Source organism: Vidua macroura, chromosome 19 (assembly GCF_024509145.1).
Source record: "Vidua macroura isolate BioBank_ID:100142 chromosome 19, ASM2450914v1, whole genome shotgun sequence".
In the NCBI taxonomy this organism is placed as follows: domain Eukaryota; kingdom Metazoa; phylum Chordata; class Aves; order Passeriformes; family Viduidae; genus Vidua; species Vidua macroura.
The window spans coordinates 4111213-4123078 of NC_071589.1; the positions used below are offsets into that span (position 1 = coordinate 4111213).

General features: G+C 57.2%; 1 protein-coding gene across 1 annotated transcript; it reads right to left on the reverse strand.

The window, feature by feature from the left end:
- Window positions 1-7850: 7850 nt before the first annotated feature.
- LOC128816735 (GTP-binding protein Rhes-like) lies at window positions 7851-8790 on the reverse strand. Its single transcript, XM_053994631.1, has one exon. The coding sequence runs from the start codon at window positions 8721-8723 to the stop codon at window positions 8097-8099; it is 627 nt and encodes a 208-aa protein (XP_053850606.1). The 5' UTR covers window positions 8724-8790; the 3' UTR covers window positions 7851-8096.
- Window positions 8791-11866: the final 3076 nt, after the last annotated feature.

The following is an 11866-nucleotide window of genomic DNA, read 5'->3' on the forward strand; positions in this document are numbered from 1 at the left end:
AAAAAAACAACAAAAAAAAAAAAAAAAAAACCAAAACAAAAAACAAAACAAAAAAACAGCAAAACCCACAAGAAAACAAAAGCATTTGTTTCCCTGTTGGCTGAGTGATGCATTTCCCTACAGCATCACAATGTAAACATGAGCATGCAGTGAGGTGGTGCTGGAGCTGTGTCCAGCTCACTGTTGGACTCTCATCCTTTATTTCTTGCTCCTCAGCTTTCTGTGCCTCTTGGTTTGTGAATGATGGGTTCCACAGTAACCTGGCTGGGAGCACAGCTGGGAGTAGTTTCAAAATCATTTCCCCAGGCTGCTTCAGCACCTTTCTTGGAAAAATCCCTTTTCTGGGGGCTCTTCTGAAACACAAGACACAAAGTTGGGCACTTGGGACCAGCAGTGAATGCAGCCTAGGAGAAGTCTTTGGACACCCCTTGGTGCTGCTTTTGAGCACAGACATTCAGAGACTCAAACTGGGTTTAATGGAGAATAAAGCTTTAAAACTCTGTCTGCCGCACAAAACTATTTTTTTTTTTATTTAGTGGGAGTTAAGCACAAAACACCAAACCCTCCTAATATGAAATTTAAGACACAGTGTAGGTAATTTTTGCTTCTGTCCTTAATTGGGGCAGGACAGAAGGAAAAGCAAAGTTATTAAAAAATAACAGGACCCAGTACAAAGGTGAGAGGTTGTTTCATCAAGTACAGACATCTCACGGCAGAGATAGTGATCCTTATGCCCTTGCAGCTCAAACACTGATTTTTGATCTGTTTTAGAGAATTCAGGTATTCTAGGACATTGGAACCCACTGTGGGCACTGTCTTTAGATGAGAAAGGAAAACTTTCTGAAGTGAGTCTAAAGGGAATTGGTTGAAGCCTCCTTTTCTATTTGGACCTTCAACAAAGTTAGGAGGCCAAATACCACATTTTTCAAATGGGGTTATTCCTAGCGTTCTTGTCCATACAAGACATCTAAAGTGCAGCACTGCCCTGGCATAGCAAGAGTTGATGCATTCCTAAAAGTGCTCTGCTGGTTTCATTGTCACCACAGAGGGATCAGCTGTGTGTCCTAAATCAGAGAGTTTAGCAAGTCTTTTACTTTTTTTCTTTTTTTTTTTTTTTTCTTTTACATATTTGTCATGGAAATCTCTGAAAGTTCATGGACTGCAAAACAAGAAATGGTTACCAGCACCTTGGCATGTCCCATGGGTTCCAAGGCTGCAGCATGAGGGACATCAGGGTTTCTACAGCGCAGACAACGCTGGATTCTGCTGCCCTGGGATTAAGGCCAGAGCCAGAATGGGGATGATCAGCTCTGCAGTGAAAAGCTGGGCAGTCACTGCTTGGAGTGGAGATTCCTGTGGTTTTGGTGGTGTTGCCCAGCCCCAGGAGCCACTCTGCCCACTGAGGCTCAGAGGGGCACTGCCCTTCCACAGCTCAAGGCACAGCTTTGTACCAGGGGAACAAACCTCACTTTTCCTCTCTTTCTCTGCAGCAGCCCTGTTCTACGAAGGCACAACCATGAGCTACAGGACCAGAGCTCTCCTGAGGGCTGCCTGGATATTTTGAAGGATGCAGGGCATGAGCACAGGTGTTTGCAGAGCAGCTGGGGCTCCTCACTGGAGCCTCTTGGTTTTGAAAAGCCTTTGTGTCAAGCAAAGCTCAGCATGCTGAGCTTTGAGCTGTCAATTAAAAGGCGAAGGACTGTAAATCCTCTTTGCAAACACTTCGAGCCCTGCAGTGGGTGGTTCCCTGAGCTCCTGCAATCTGTTCTGTCTGGGGAAGAAATCTGCAGTGGCCCCAGGCCTGAGGCACGTCACAGGGCTCAGTGGTCACAGGGGTCAGTGGTCACAGGGCTCAGTGGTCACAGGGGCTGGTGGTCAGAGGGGCTGGCAGCCACAGGAGTCAGTCAGAGGGGCTGGTGTTCACGGGATCAGTGTTCACAGGGATCAGCGGTCACAGGGATCAGCGGTCACAGGGATCAGTGGTCACAGGGATCAGTGGTCACAGGGATCAGTGGTCACAGGATCCAATTGTCACAGGGGTTGGTGGTCAGAGAGGCCACAAGGATTGGTGGTCACAGGATCCAATTGTCACAGGGGTTGGTGGTCAGAGGGGCCACAAGGATTAGTGGTCACATGGGTCGGTGGTCATAGGGGATTGATGATCTTGTGGTCAGTGGTGGCAGGGGTCATTGATGAGAGGGGTCAGTGGTCCCAGGGGTCAGCAGTCCCAGGGGATTGATGGTGGCAAGGGTCAGGAGTACCAGGGATCAGTGGTCACCGAGGTCAGGGGTCACAGGGCTTGGTGGTCACAGGAGCCCACTGTCGCAGGGCTTGGTGGCCACAGAGGGTTCAGTGGTCACAGGAGCCACTGTCGCGAGGCTCGGTGGTCACAGAAGCCCACTGTCGCAGGGCTCGGTGGCCGCAGGGCTCGGTGGTCACAGGAGCCACTGTCGCAGGGCTCGGTGGCCGCAGGGCTCGGTGGTCACAGGAGCCACTGTCGCAGGGCTCGGTGGTCACAGGAGCCACTGTCGCAGGGCTCGGTGGCCGCAGGGCTCGGTGGTCACAGGAGCCACTGTCGCAGGGCTCGGTGGCCGCAGGGCTCGGTGGTCACAGGAGCCACTGTCGCAGGGCTCGGTGGTCACAGGAGCCACTGTCGCAGGGCTCGGTGGTCACAGGAGCCACTGTCGCGAGGCCCGCGGGGTCGCCGAGTCCCGCCCCCGCCGCTGTCCCCGGCTGCAATTCCCGGTGTGCCCACAGGGTGGTGCCAGGGAGCCGCTCCGAGCCCCGGCCCGGTTTTTGGGGCGGTTCTTTATAAAATTCTTCGCTTGGACACAATTCCGGGTGGATTCCGGGCTGGTGTCGGGGGAGTTCCGTGTGCTGGAGGCTGCTCTGCCGCAGGGGTGCAGAGCAGGGGGTGCTGGGGCCGCGCTGCTCCGGGCTGGTTCCACGGCAAGCAGAGGGCGAGCTGAGGAGAGTGGGGCAAGCCCGGGCCGTGAGCCGTGTTTGGATCCACTCATGGAATCAGAGCTGGAAAAGACCTCCAAGGCCATGAAGTCCAACGGTCAACCCAGCCCTGCCAAACCCACCTCTAACCCGTGTCCCCAAGTGCCACATCCACCCATCCTTTAAATCCCTCCGGCCATGGTGACTCCACCGCTGCCCTGGGCAGCTGTGCCAGGGCTGGACAAACCTTTTGGAGGAGAGATTTTCCCCAATACCCCACCTAAAATTCAGAATTGAGGTGAGCAATCCTCCGCTGGAGAAACTTGAGGCTGTTCCCTCTCATCCTTCACTTGTTACCTGGCAGAAGAGGCCGATTCCCCCGGCCCCAGCCTCTTCGGGGGCGTTCCTCAGGCTGAAGCCGGGAGGTGCTGCATGTCCGGGCTGCAGCTCGGGATGCTCCCGCTGCCCCCTCCAGCGCAGGGAACTCGGCGACCTTCCAGGCCTTTTCCAACCTAAACAACTCCACAATTCCCCGAATCCCAGCCCGCCGGGAGAGCCCTAATGGGGCTCATGTGATGAGGTTTGCTCTCTGCAGAGCACTCAGCGTTTCCCCGGCGCTGCGCCTCGCTCGGCCAAATCTCCTAAAGACAAACACCCTTAATCACCCCCTCAACGAGTAAGTGCCGCTTTGGGCTTTAAAATGTTTTGCTCTGCCCTCGGGTGTCCTCGGCGTGGGTGTCGGTGCCGAGGCCGCCCATCAATCAGGGGCTGAGCAAAGTGCAGCGGGCAGAGCCCGGGCGGCAGCTGCTCCCTGCCTCGGCCGGGCCCGGCCCCGTCCCCACGATTGTTTGTGCACACAAACGAAGCGCGAGCATCTCGCGGCCCTTCGATGGGATGTGCTACACGACGTTGAGAGGAATGAGGGATTCGTCTCCACAAACAAGGCTGGTAGATAAAACCAGCACGGAGAGATAAAAGAAACAGCGGGAAGGATTCCACTGAGTGATGAATGGAAAAAAAGATATTTGGCTTTACAAACAAACTGTAGGTTTGCTGATAAATGGGATTGGATATTGAAAGATGAAAGAAACAATAGGGAAAACCCATAAATTCCATAAGAATTAAAAATTTAAAGGGAGGGTTATACATTAGAGGGAAATCTTTGGCATCAGGTGTTCTGGGAAGCCAATTTGGATACTGTGAAATGAAAGAAACAATGGGGGAAACCCTAAATTCCATAAAAATTAACAATTAAAAGGGAGGGTTATACATTAGAGGGAAATCTTTGGTATCAGACATTCTGGGAAGTCTGTACCTCTCAAGTACCTCAGGCAATGGGGAAAGAGAGAAGGGAAATGCAGGAAATTGGGATAAAAAGGAGGCTGCGTCCTCCAAAACTTGGAGAGACCCCAGGGGAATGCCCCTGGGTTATCTGTAACCCTGAGCACCCAGGGTTACAGAGAACTCCTCTGGACAACCGAGTGCTTCAGGGCAGAGCTGAGCCAGGGGGAGCCTGGCTGGGTGTCTGGATGGATCCTGCTCTCCCCAGGCTTTCCCCCAAAATCCCAGCTGCCCTCTCCTCCTGGGGCAAGCAGAAGGGCAAATATTGCTCCTCTCTTAGGCCTGTGGCTGTGTGATGTCAGCAGGGACAGCTGTGAGTGCAGGGCTCAGCTGCCACCCCTCCATGCCCTGGGCTGCAGCTGTGCTGGGAAGGAAAAGCCATTTCACCTGTTGCCATTTGTGGAAACAGGAACTGCAGGTGTTCAGCCCTTCAGCACACTCCAGGACAGACACACAGCACAGCTGGCTCCACACCCCAGAGGGGATTTACCCTCCTTGTCACCCCAGGGCCTCCCTCATCTGCACTTTCCTGCTAAAGCAGAGCCTGAGCACAGGTCACACACAGACCCCTCGGGCCAGGAGACATCAGACCTGCCTGATTTTATCCCCACTCAGCAGGGCCACCTCTTGCCAAGAGAAGGAGCCCCAGCAGTGCGATGGGCACAGGCAGAGGCTGGGACAGGGCTGACACTCGCTGAGCCTGGCACAGATCCTCTGGGATGGGCCCCAGGCACTGCTCTGGGGGCATTGTGATATTGGAGCTGCTCTCCAAGCCCTCTGCAGCCCAGCCTCACCCTGCACCTCACACAGAGCCTTGGGGATGAGGCATCCCGAGGCTCCTGTCCTGCCATGGCCAACCCCAGCCCCACACCATGGCCCTGCACGGCCAGAGCTGCCTGACCCAAGGTCCAAGCAAGCTGAGCACAACCCCAGCAGAGCCACCCCTGCCACAGCGTTTCATGGGAGTGATGAAACCCCCTCTCCCAAACCCACAATGCCCAGAGAGGGGCTGTGCAGGTGGGGGCTGAAGGGCTGGGGATCCCTGCACCCCATTCCCCCTGCACCCCTACAGCATCCCTGCATCATCTCTATACCCCTGCACCATCCCTGTGTCCCTGCACCATCCCTGCACCGTCCCTGTGTCCCTGCACCGTCCCTTTATCCCTGCACCATCCCTCTACCCCTACACCATCCCTTTATCCCTGCACCATCCCTCTACCCCTACACCATCTCTTTATCCCTGCACCGTCCCCGTGCGCTGCCCCGAGCCCCTGCCCGGCCGGAGGAAATGGGGCTGGGGGCGGCCCTGGGGGGCCCGGGAGCGGGCGGGAGGGGCTGTACAAGGCTGGCAGGCATTGGGCGAGGGGCAATGGGCGCTGGAGAGCTCCTCCAATGGCTCCGCTCTTTGCTGGAGCCCGGCGCTGCGGGGCAGGAGGTGGGCCCGTGGAGAGGGTCCAGTACCTGCGTGCGAAGCTCCTGCGCCTCGTGCGTGTCCCTCTGCACCTCCAGCATCTCCTGCATGTCCCTCTGCAGCTCCTGCGCCTTCAGCAGCAGCTCCACCACCTCCTCCTGCAGCTCCGGCACCTCCTGCACCTCCCTGTGCATCTCCCGCACCTCCAGCGTCCCTGTTGCTGCATCTGTTGCAGCTGCAGCATCTCGGTCAGGATCCCATCTGCAGAGCAGTGGCTGCTGTACCCCGCAGGTCTTGGGCTGGGGCTGGCTGGGAGTTGGGGTCCTGGAGCCCCCGGGGGTTCCTGCTGTGCCCAGGGGAGGCAGAGATGGGGCGTGGGGGAGAAGCTCGGGGGGCTCTGCCAGCCTGAGCCTGGGGAGGCCGCTGGGACCCCCAAGAGGAACAGTTTCCAGGCCATACCATGGACCTCACAGGAGGGGCTGGCAGCCAGCCTTGCCCATCCCAGCTTCCTCTTTTCACCCTGCAGAGAGATTTTCCTTCTGTTTTCAGCACAATGCTGTGAACCGAAGGGCCCTGTGCTCCTGATTGTGCATCACCCGAACCAAAACCCGGCCTGGGAGGTGCGGGACTGCTGCAGGGCCGGCTGGTCAGTCAGAGGTGGGCTCACGGCGTGGCTGTGGCACCCCTGGCCGGGGCTGGCAGGGACAGCCCTGGCAGGTGTCTCCTCGTGGGCACATCCCTGTGCATCCGTCACGCCCAGCCCCGCTGCGGGCGGGGGGCACCACGCCGGGTCAGCTGCCCAGAGTGAGCTGCTGCTGTTCATTCCCGCAGGCAGGAGCCCCCTTTCCCCAGGAAAGGCTCCATCCTGAGCAGCTCTGCGTGTCCTTGAGACACTGGGCAGGGACAGCCACACACCTGGGCAGAGTCATGGTGGCAGCACGAGGTACACGGCTCTGAGACAGAGGTGAGGGCAACCTGAGCCACCACAGCAGGTCCTGGTGGCACCTGCCTGTCCCCTCTGCTGCCTGTCCCCCCCGACCTGTCCCTGCACTGGCTGTCCCCAGCCTCGTCCCACGCCAGACCCCAGGAGGAGGGTTTTGCCTGCCTGGAGGTCGCTGTCGTGGCTCCAGTGCCCACGGGAGAGGTGGCAGCAGGGTGTCCCAGCAAGTGATGCCCACGGGGAGGCTGGGCTCTCCCTGCTGGCACCTGCTCCTCTGGGAAGGGGCTGGAATCCCCAGGTGCCTCCCCAGCTGATCAGGGACCCACCATCCTGTAGGGCTGGGCTTCTGAAAGCTGCAGACCCCAAAGTGCCCATCCCCCTTGGGTCTGGATCTGGGGGGTGGCTCTTTAATCCATCAAGCTTTGATATCTCTTATTTCTGGTGTGTGTGTGTGGCTGCTGAGGTTAAGTGCTCATTACAGCCAGGCTGGGCTGTGTGAGGGGAGGGTAAATCAGTTCATGGCACACTCGGAACAGCAAACACGGCTCTTCTGTGCCTCCCCCTGTGCCATTTATTATCTCCTTTTAACATGTTTGTGTTTTTATTTCAGTGGATCAGCTGTCTTTTAATGGCTGGGTGTTATTTTCTGTACTCAGAGGTGAGAAGGTGTTTTATTGTTGGTCTCTGCTGCTTGGTAAAGACTTCAGTGTGGGTAAATTATTAGTAAAATTATAACCCTGAATGTCCTGGCACTGCCAGGGGAGGCTCCTCCAGTGCCAGGACACTCCACATGAGGCTGGAGCACAAAGGAGGGAAGACAAAATGCAGTGATAAGAGCATAAAACACTGATGGCAGGCACTGCAGCACCTGAAATACAGGAGAAAGAAACCGAGACATTTTCCAGCTCCACTTTGCAACAATTTATTGGGAATGCTTAAAAAAAACCCAAACAGAAAGAGAACAGAGAAAACCAAACTGATGCACAGACCACCCCATCACATGCTCTACACCAGGTACAGACTCAGGACTGCTCGGACACTGGATGTGCTGTGGGTGCCAGAGCCATGCCAGGAGGTTGGAGGTTCTTGGGACGAGGTGACACCGGACCTGAGTGCCCTGGGACAGCGGCACTGGCAGGGCTGGTGCCCACATCTGTCAGAGCCCTGGCGTTTGTCCCCCCGCCCGTGCCTGCCAGCTCCCCCTCAGTGCCCCGGCTGACCCACGGCTGCTCCCCAGGTGAGCCTCCTGCTTTTTTGGGAATTCCCCACGCCCATCCAGCAACCAGCATCCCTTCCAGCATCCCACCTTCTTGTCAACCCTCCTGTGGGCTGGGTGGGGAAGAGGAGGGAAGGGGTGGGAGGCAGCAGGGGAGGTTTTGGCCGAGGCAGTGCCTCTCCCACCCAGCCCACCTGAGTTTCCAGCCGGTGCCGGTGCCTTCCCCGGGGCCCCGGGCGGCCGGCTCAGCACACGGAGCAGCTGTTGGTCTTGTTCATGGGCGGCCTGAGCGCCTGCTCCTTGGGCAGCGTCTCCCTCCTCTTGCAGAGCGCGGGGCTGAGCCTGCTGGGCAGGTTGACCTGCTGCAGCAGCTCCCTGAACACCTCCAGGACGTTCTCGTTGTCCTTGGCCGACGTCTCCACGAAGCGGCTGTTCCAGTCCAGCTCCACCAGCGACAGCGCGTCCTCCACCGGCACCTGCCGCTCGCCGCCGCTCTCCGCCTTGTTGCCGACCACCACGATGGGAGGGAACTTGTCCTCCTTCACCTCCAGGATCTCCTCCCGCAGGCTCTTGACGCTCTCAAAGGACTCGGCGTCATCCACGGCGTAGACCAGGGCGAAGGCGTCGCTGTTCTGGATCGAGAGCTTCCTCATGGCCGGGAAGGAGTAGCTGCCGCTGGTGTCCAGGATCTCCACCTTGACCGTGGCCCCGCACACCTCGTACTCCTTGCTGTGCAGCTCCTCCACCGTGCGCCGGTGCTTGGGCTCGAAGGTGTCCATCAGGAAGCGGCGGATGAGCGAGGTCTTGCCCACGCCGGCAGCTCCCAGGAAAACCAACCGGACGTGGTTCTTCTCCTTCACCACCAGGGACATGGCTGGCACGGAGGGGACAGGATGCTCCGCAGCCGGTGCTCACCCCGCAGGTGTCCCTGGGTGACTGCAGCCCGGTGCCACCGCTCCACAAACTTCTCCCGCCTGCTTTGCCGCGGACTCTACAATCCCCAAGTCCGGCTCATTTTTTTATCCTGGTTCCTCTCTGCCATGTGGCACCAAGCTGTCCAATCTCTGTGGGTTGTGGGTGCTGGAGGAGGGAGGGCAGGGAGGGAGGAGAGCGGGGTGCTCCGGGCCAATCCGCAGAGTTCAGTCCTGGGAAGCCACTCCAGCCCTGGAGTTGCAGCAGCAGCGCTGCATTGCTGCCGGTAGCGCGGGGAGCCGCCGGCACCGCGGCCGTGCGGCACCGCCAGCTCCCCACAGAGCCACGGGAGCTGCTTGGCGTGGGCTCGCTGGCAGGGGGACACTCAGTGGCCATCCCCACCCGTGGCGTGGCTCGTGGCCAGGGGCTGGACAGTGGCACCCGCGGCGTTTCCTGCGCCTGCCCGGGGCTGGGCACTCGTTTGCAGACGGGGTCACTGCGAACGTGCCCAAGTCTCCAGTGAAGCGATGAAATATTTGGCTGGAGGGGGAAAATAAGCTCTCCCGTCTGTCATAACCTCCTCATTCAGCTGTCAGTTACCAGTGATTTTTGTGAAATATTTAACCACAGGGGGAAATAAAATCTCCATGAAGACGATGCACGGCGCTCTCCGGGAGCAGATGCCGGGAGCCACGGGGAGCAGTGGCCCTGACCCAGGAGCGGGGTTGCTCTGGAGGTGCAGGCTGCCCCATCCAGGTGTGTTTGCTCAGCACTCACCTTCCATCCCATGCTGGAGCTGTCTCAGAAGGTGATTCATGCAAAGTGCAAACACAAAGGGAACTTGCACAGAAGTTCAAACAAGTTTCTAACCTAAATTTGTGGATCTGTGGGTTTTTGGAGCTTTAACACAGGTTTTCCTTCCATAGCCAAGTACCAGTTCTAGAATTTAGTTCTGGATGAATTTGTTCTGTTGATTCCAAAACCCTTTTCACTGGAATTATTCCTGCCTTTTAATTCTCCAGTTATTGTACATTTTAGCCATGTTAGGAGCTTTCCCAGCTAATCTTATTATCAAGAGAGCCAAGAGATTATATCAGGATGAGCAGAGTCCTGCCCTGTGTCAGCCTGCCCTGGGAGAAGGGAAAGGTTGGGTCCCCAGCAGGACTGACAGTGGGATTGGTGTCCAGTGCCCCACAGCATCCCCTGGTGATGCACCTTCCCTCACCAACATGAAGCTCTCTCTGGGGACACTTCCTGAGCCATGAGGAGATCCCAAATGTCAAGGACTGAGCTGTGGGAGCTGGAAGGAGCTGGGGATGCAGAAGGATTGATGGCAGGCTGAAAACCAGAAGTAGGAGCAGAGGGTGCATGAAGGAAGCAGTGATGGGGGTTTGGTGCCAGTGGAAACGAGGAACTGAACTGAAGGCAGCAGGGCAGGACAAGTAATCTCAAGCCAGCCCTTCGAAGCTGTTTAAAGCCAAACCCCTATTTTTTTTTTAATAGGAAAGAATTTGGTTAATTCCTCTTTGTGTTTGGTTTTCAAGAGAGATGAAAAGGGTTTTCCACAGTCCCTCCCAGCTGCTACAGCAAAACTCTGCAGGCTCTCAGGGTGTGCTGGGGGGCTGTGGTGCCCTTGCTGCTGCTCGTTTTCCCAGCATTTCATTCCAAAGGACCTCAAAACATAGATCTGTTCAATCTCACAACATCCAGCATCTCTCTCACAGCTGTAGAAATGATGCCCAGGTTAAAGGAGGAACCCATGGCAGGAGGGAATGGGATCCCCAGGCTCCAAGCACCCCATCCTGACTCTAAACCGTCCCCTTTATTGCTGGCATCCAGGGAAGGATGCCAGGCAGCAATGCCGTCCATGGAGGGCTTCCAGAGCTGGGCTTGGGAAGGGGACCCTGGCACTGTGGGAGCCAGGACTGGGTCACATCACGACTGCTGTCCTTGGTCTGGGTCATTCCTGCAGAGGTGGAAGTGTCCTGCCAGGTGTGGGCAGGGTGAAGGGCCAGCCTGGGCTCTGAGACAAAGAGCGTGGCACTGTGGGCACAGAGTCACACCCAGAGTCACACACAGTCACACAGAGCCAGGCTCTGCAGCCCCCATGATTTTTCACATCACTTGTCTCCCCTCGGTTCTCACATCTGTGCTGCTATGGTTACCGAGAGCCTGAGAGGTTTTAAATCTCCCTCAGAGCAATGGAGGATTTCAGGGTAATCTTGTTAGGAGATGAGCAATGAATATTTCCAAAGGCCTTTTGCATGGATAGCTCGTTCCCTATGAGCTTATGGCCCCTGACAGCAGGGAAAGCAAAGCACGGGGGACTGAGCAGGGAAGGATGAACACAGTGACTTGTTTTCCACTGTGGCCCTTTGTGCTCACAGAAATGTCCCTAAATTCTGAATTTTCCAAGGCTGGCCAGCTTGGGTCAGGTATTGCCCCCCCCCCCAAAAAAAAATCATTTCAGTCTGTGTTTCCCCCAGGGAAAGACTTTATGGCACTTATGGGCACTTGGAGATGGGGACAGTGATGGATGAGCACACAGAAGAGCCCTGTATCCTGCCCAGTGGGGCTGAGATGGCTCTGGGAGTGCCCAGGATCCATCTGTGGCATTTTGTAATCCAGGTGGAGTTTGGATCCTGCAGCCAGGGCACATACTGCACCCACAGGAACTGGAGCATGCCAGGGGCAAAGCCTCTGCCAGTGCTGAGCCAGAGCGTGCCCTGGGCTGTCCCCAAGGGAGAGGGGACCGTGATGCCCCAGGGACAGAGGGAATGAGGGAGGGAGGCAGCAACCTGCCTGCAAGGGAGCAGAGGGGGAAGGAGCCCTGAGCAGGGCAGGGAGGAGGGCAGGCAGCAGGAGGAAGGGTGGAGGGATGACAGCAGAGTTGGGCAGGAGCTGGGATGGAGCAGGGGTCAGATGTGGGGTGGGTTTGGGGCGGGTGGAGTCACACCCCCAATGTTCACAGGCAGGTCTGGAGCAAGGGGTGCCTGTGGTCATCCTTACCCCAAAAAAGCCAACCCTCTGCAGGGCTGACAGCCGTGGAGCAGGGGGGTACCCCGTGGGAGGAGAGGGATGGTCCCCAGGGTCCCAGTCAGTG

What these genes read in the sequence shown, in the direction of transcription:
- LOC128816735 (XM_053994631.1), bottom strand. Translation starts at nt 8,723, where the DNA reads ATGTCCCTGGTGGTGAAGGAGAAGAACCACGTCCGGTTGGTTTTCCTG.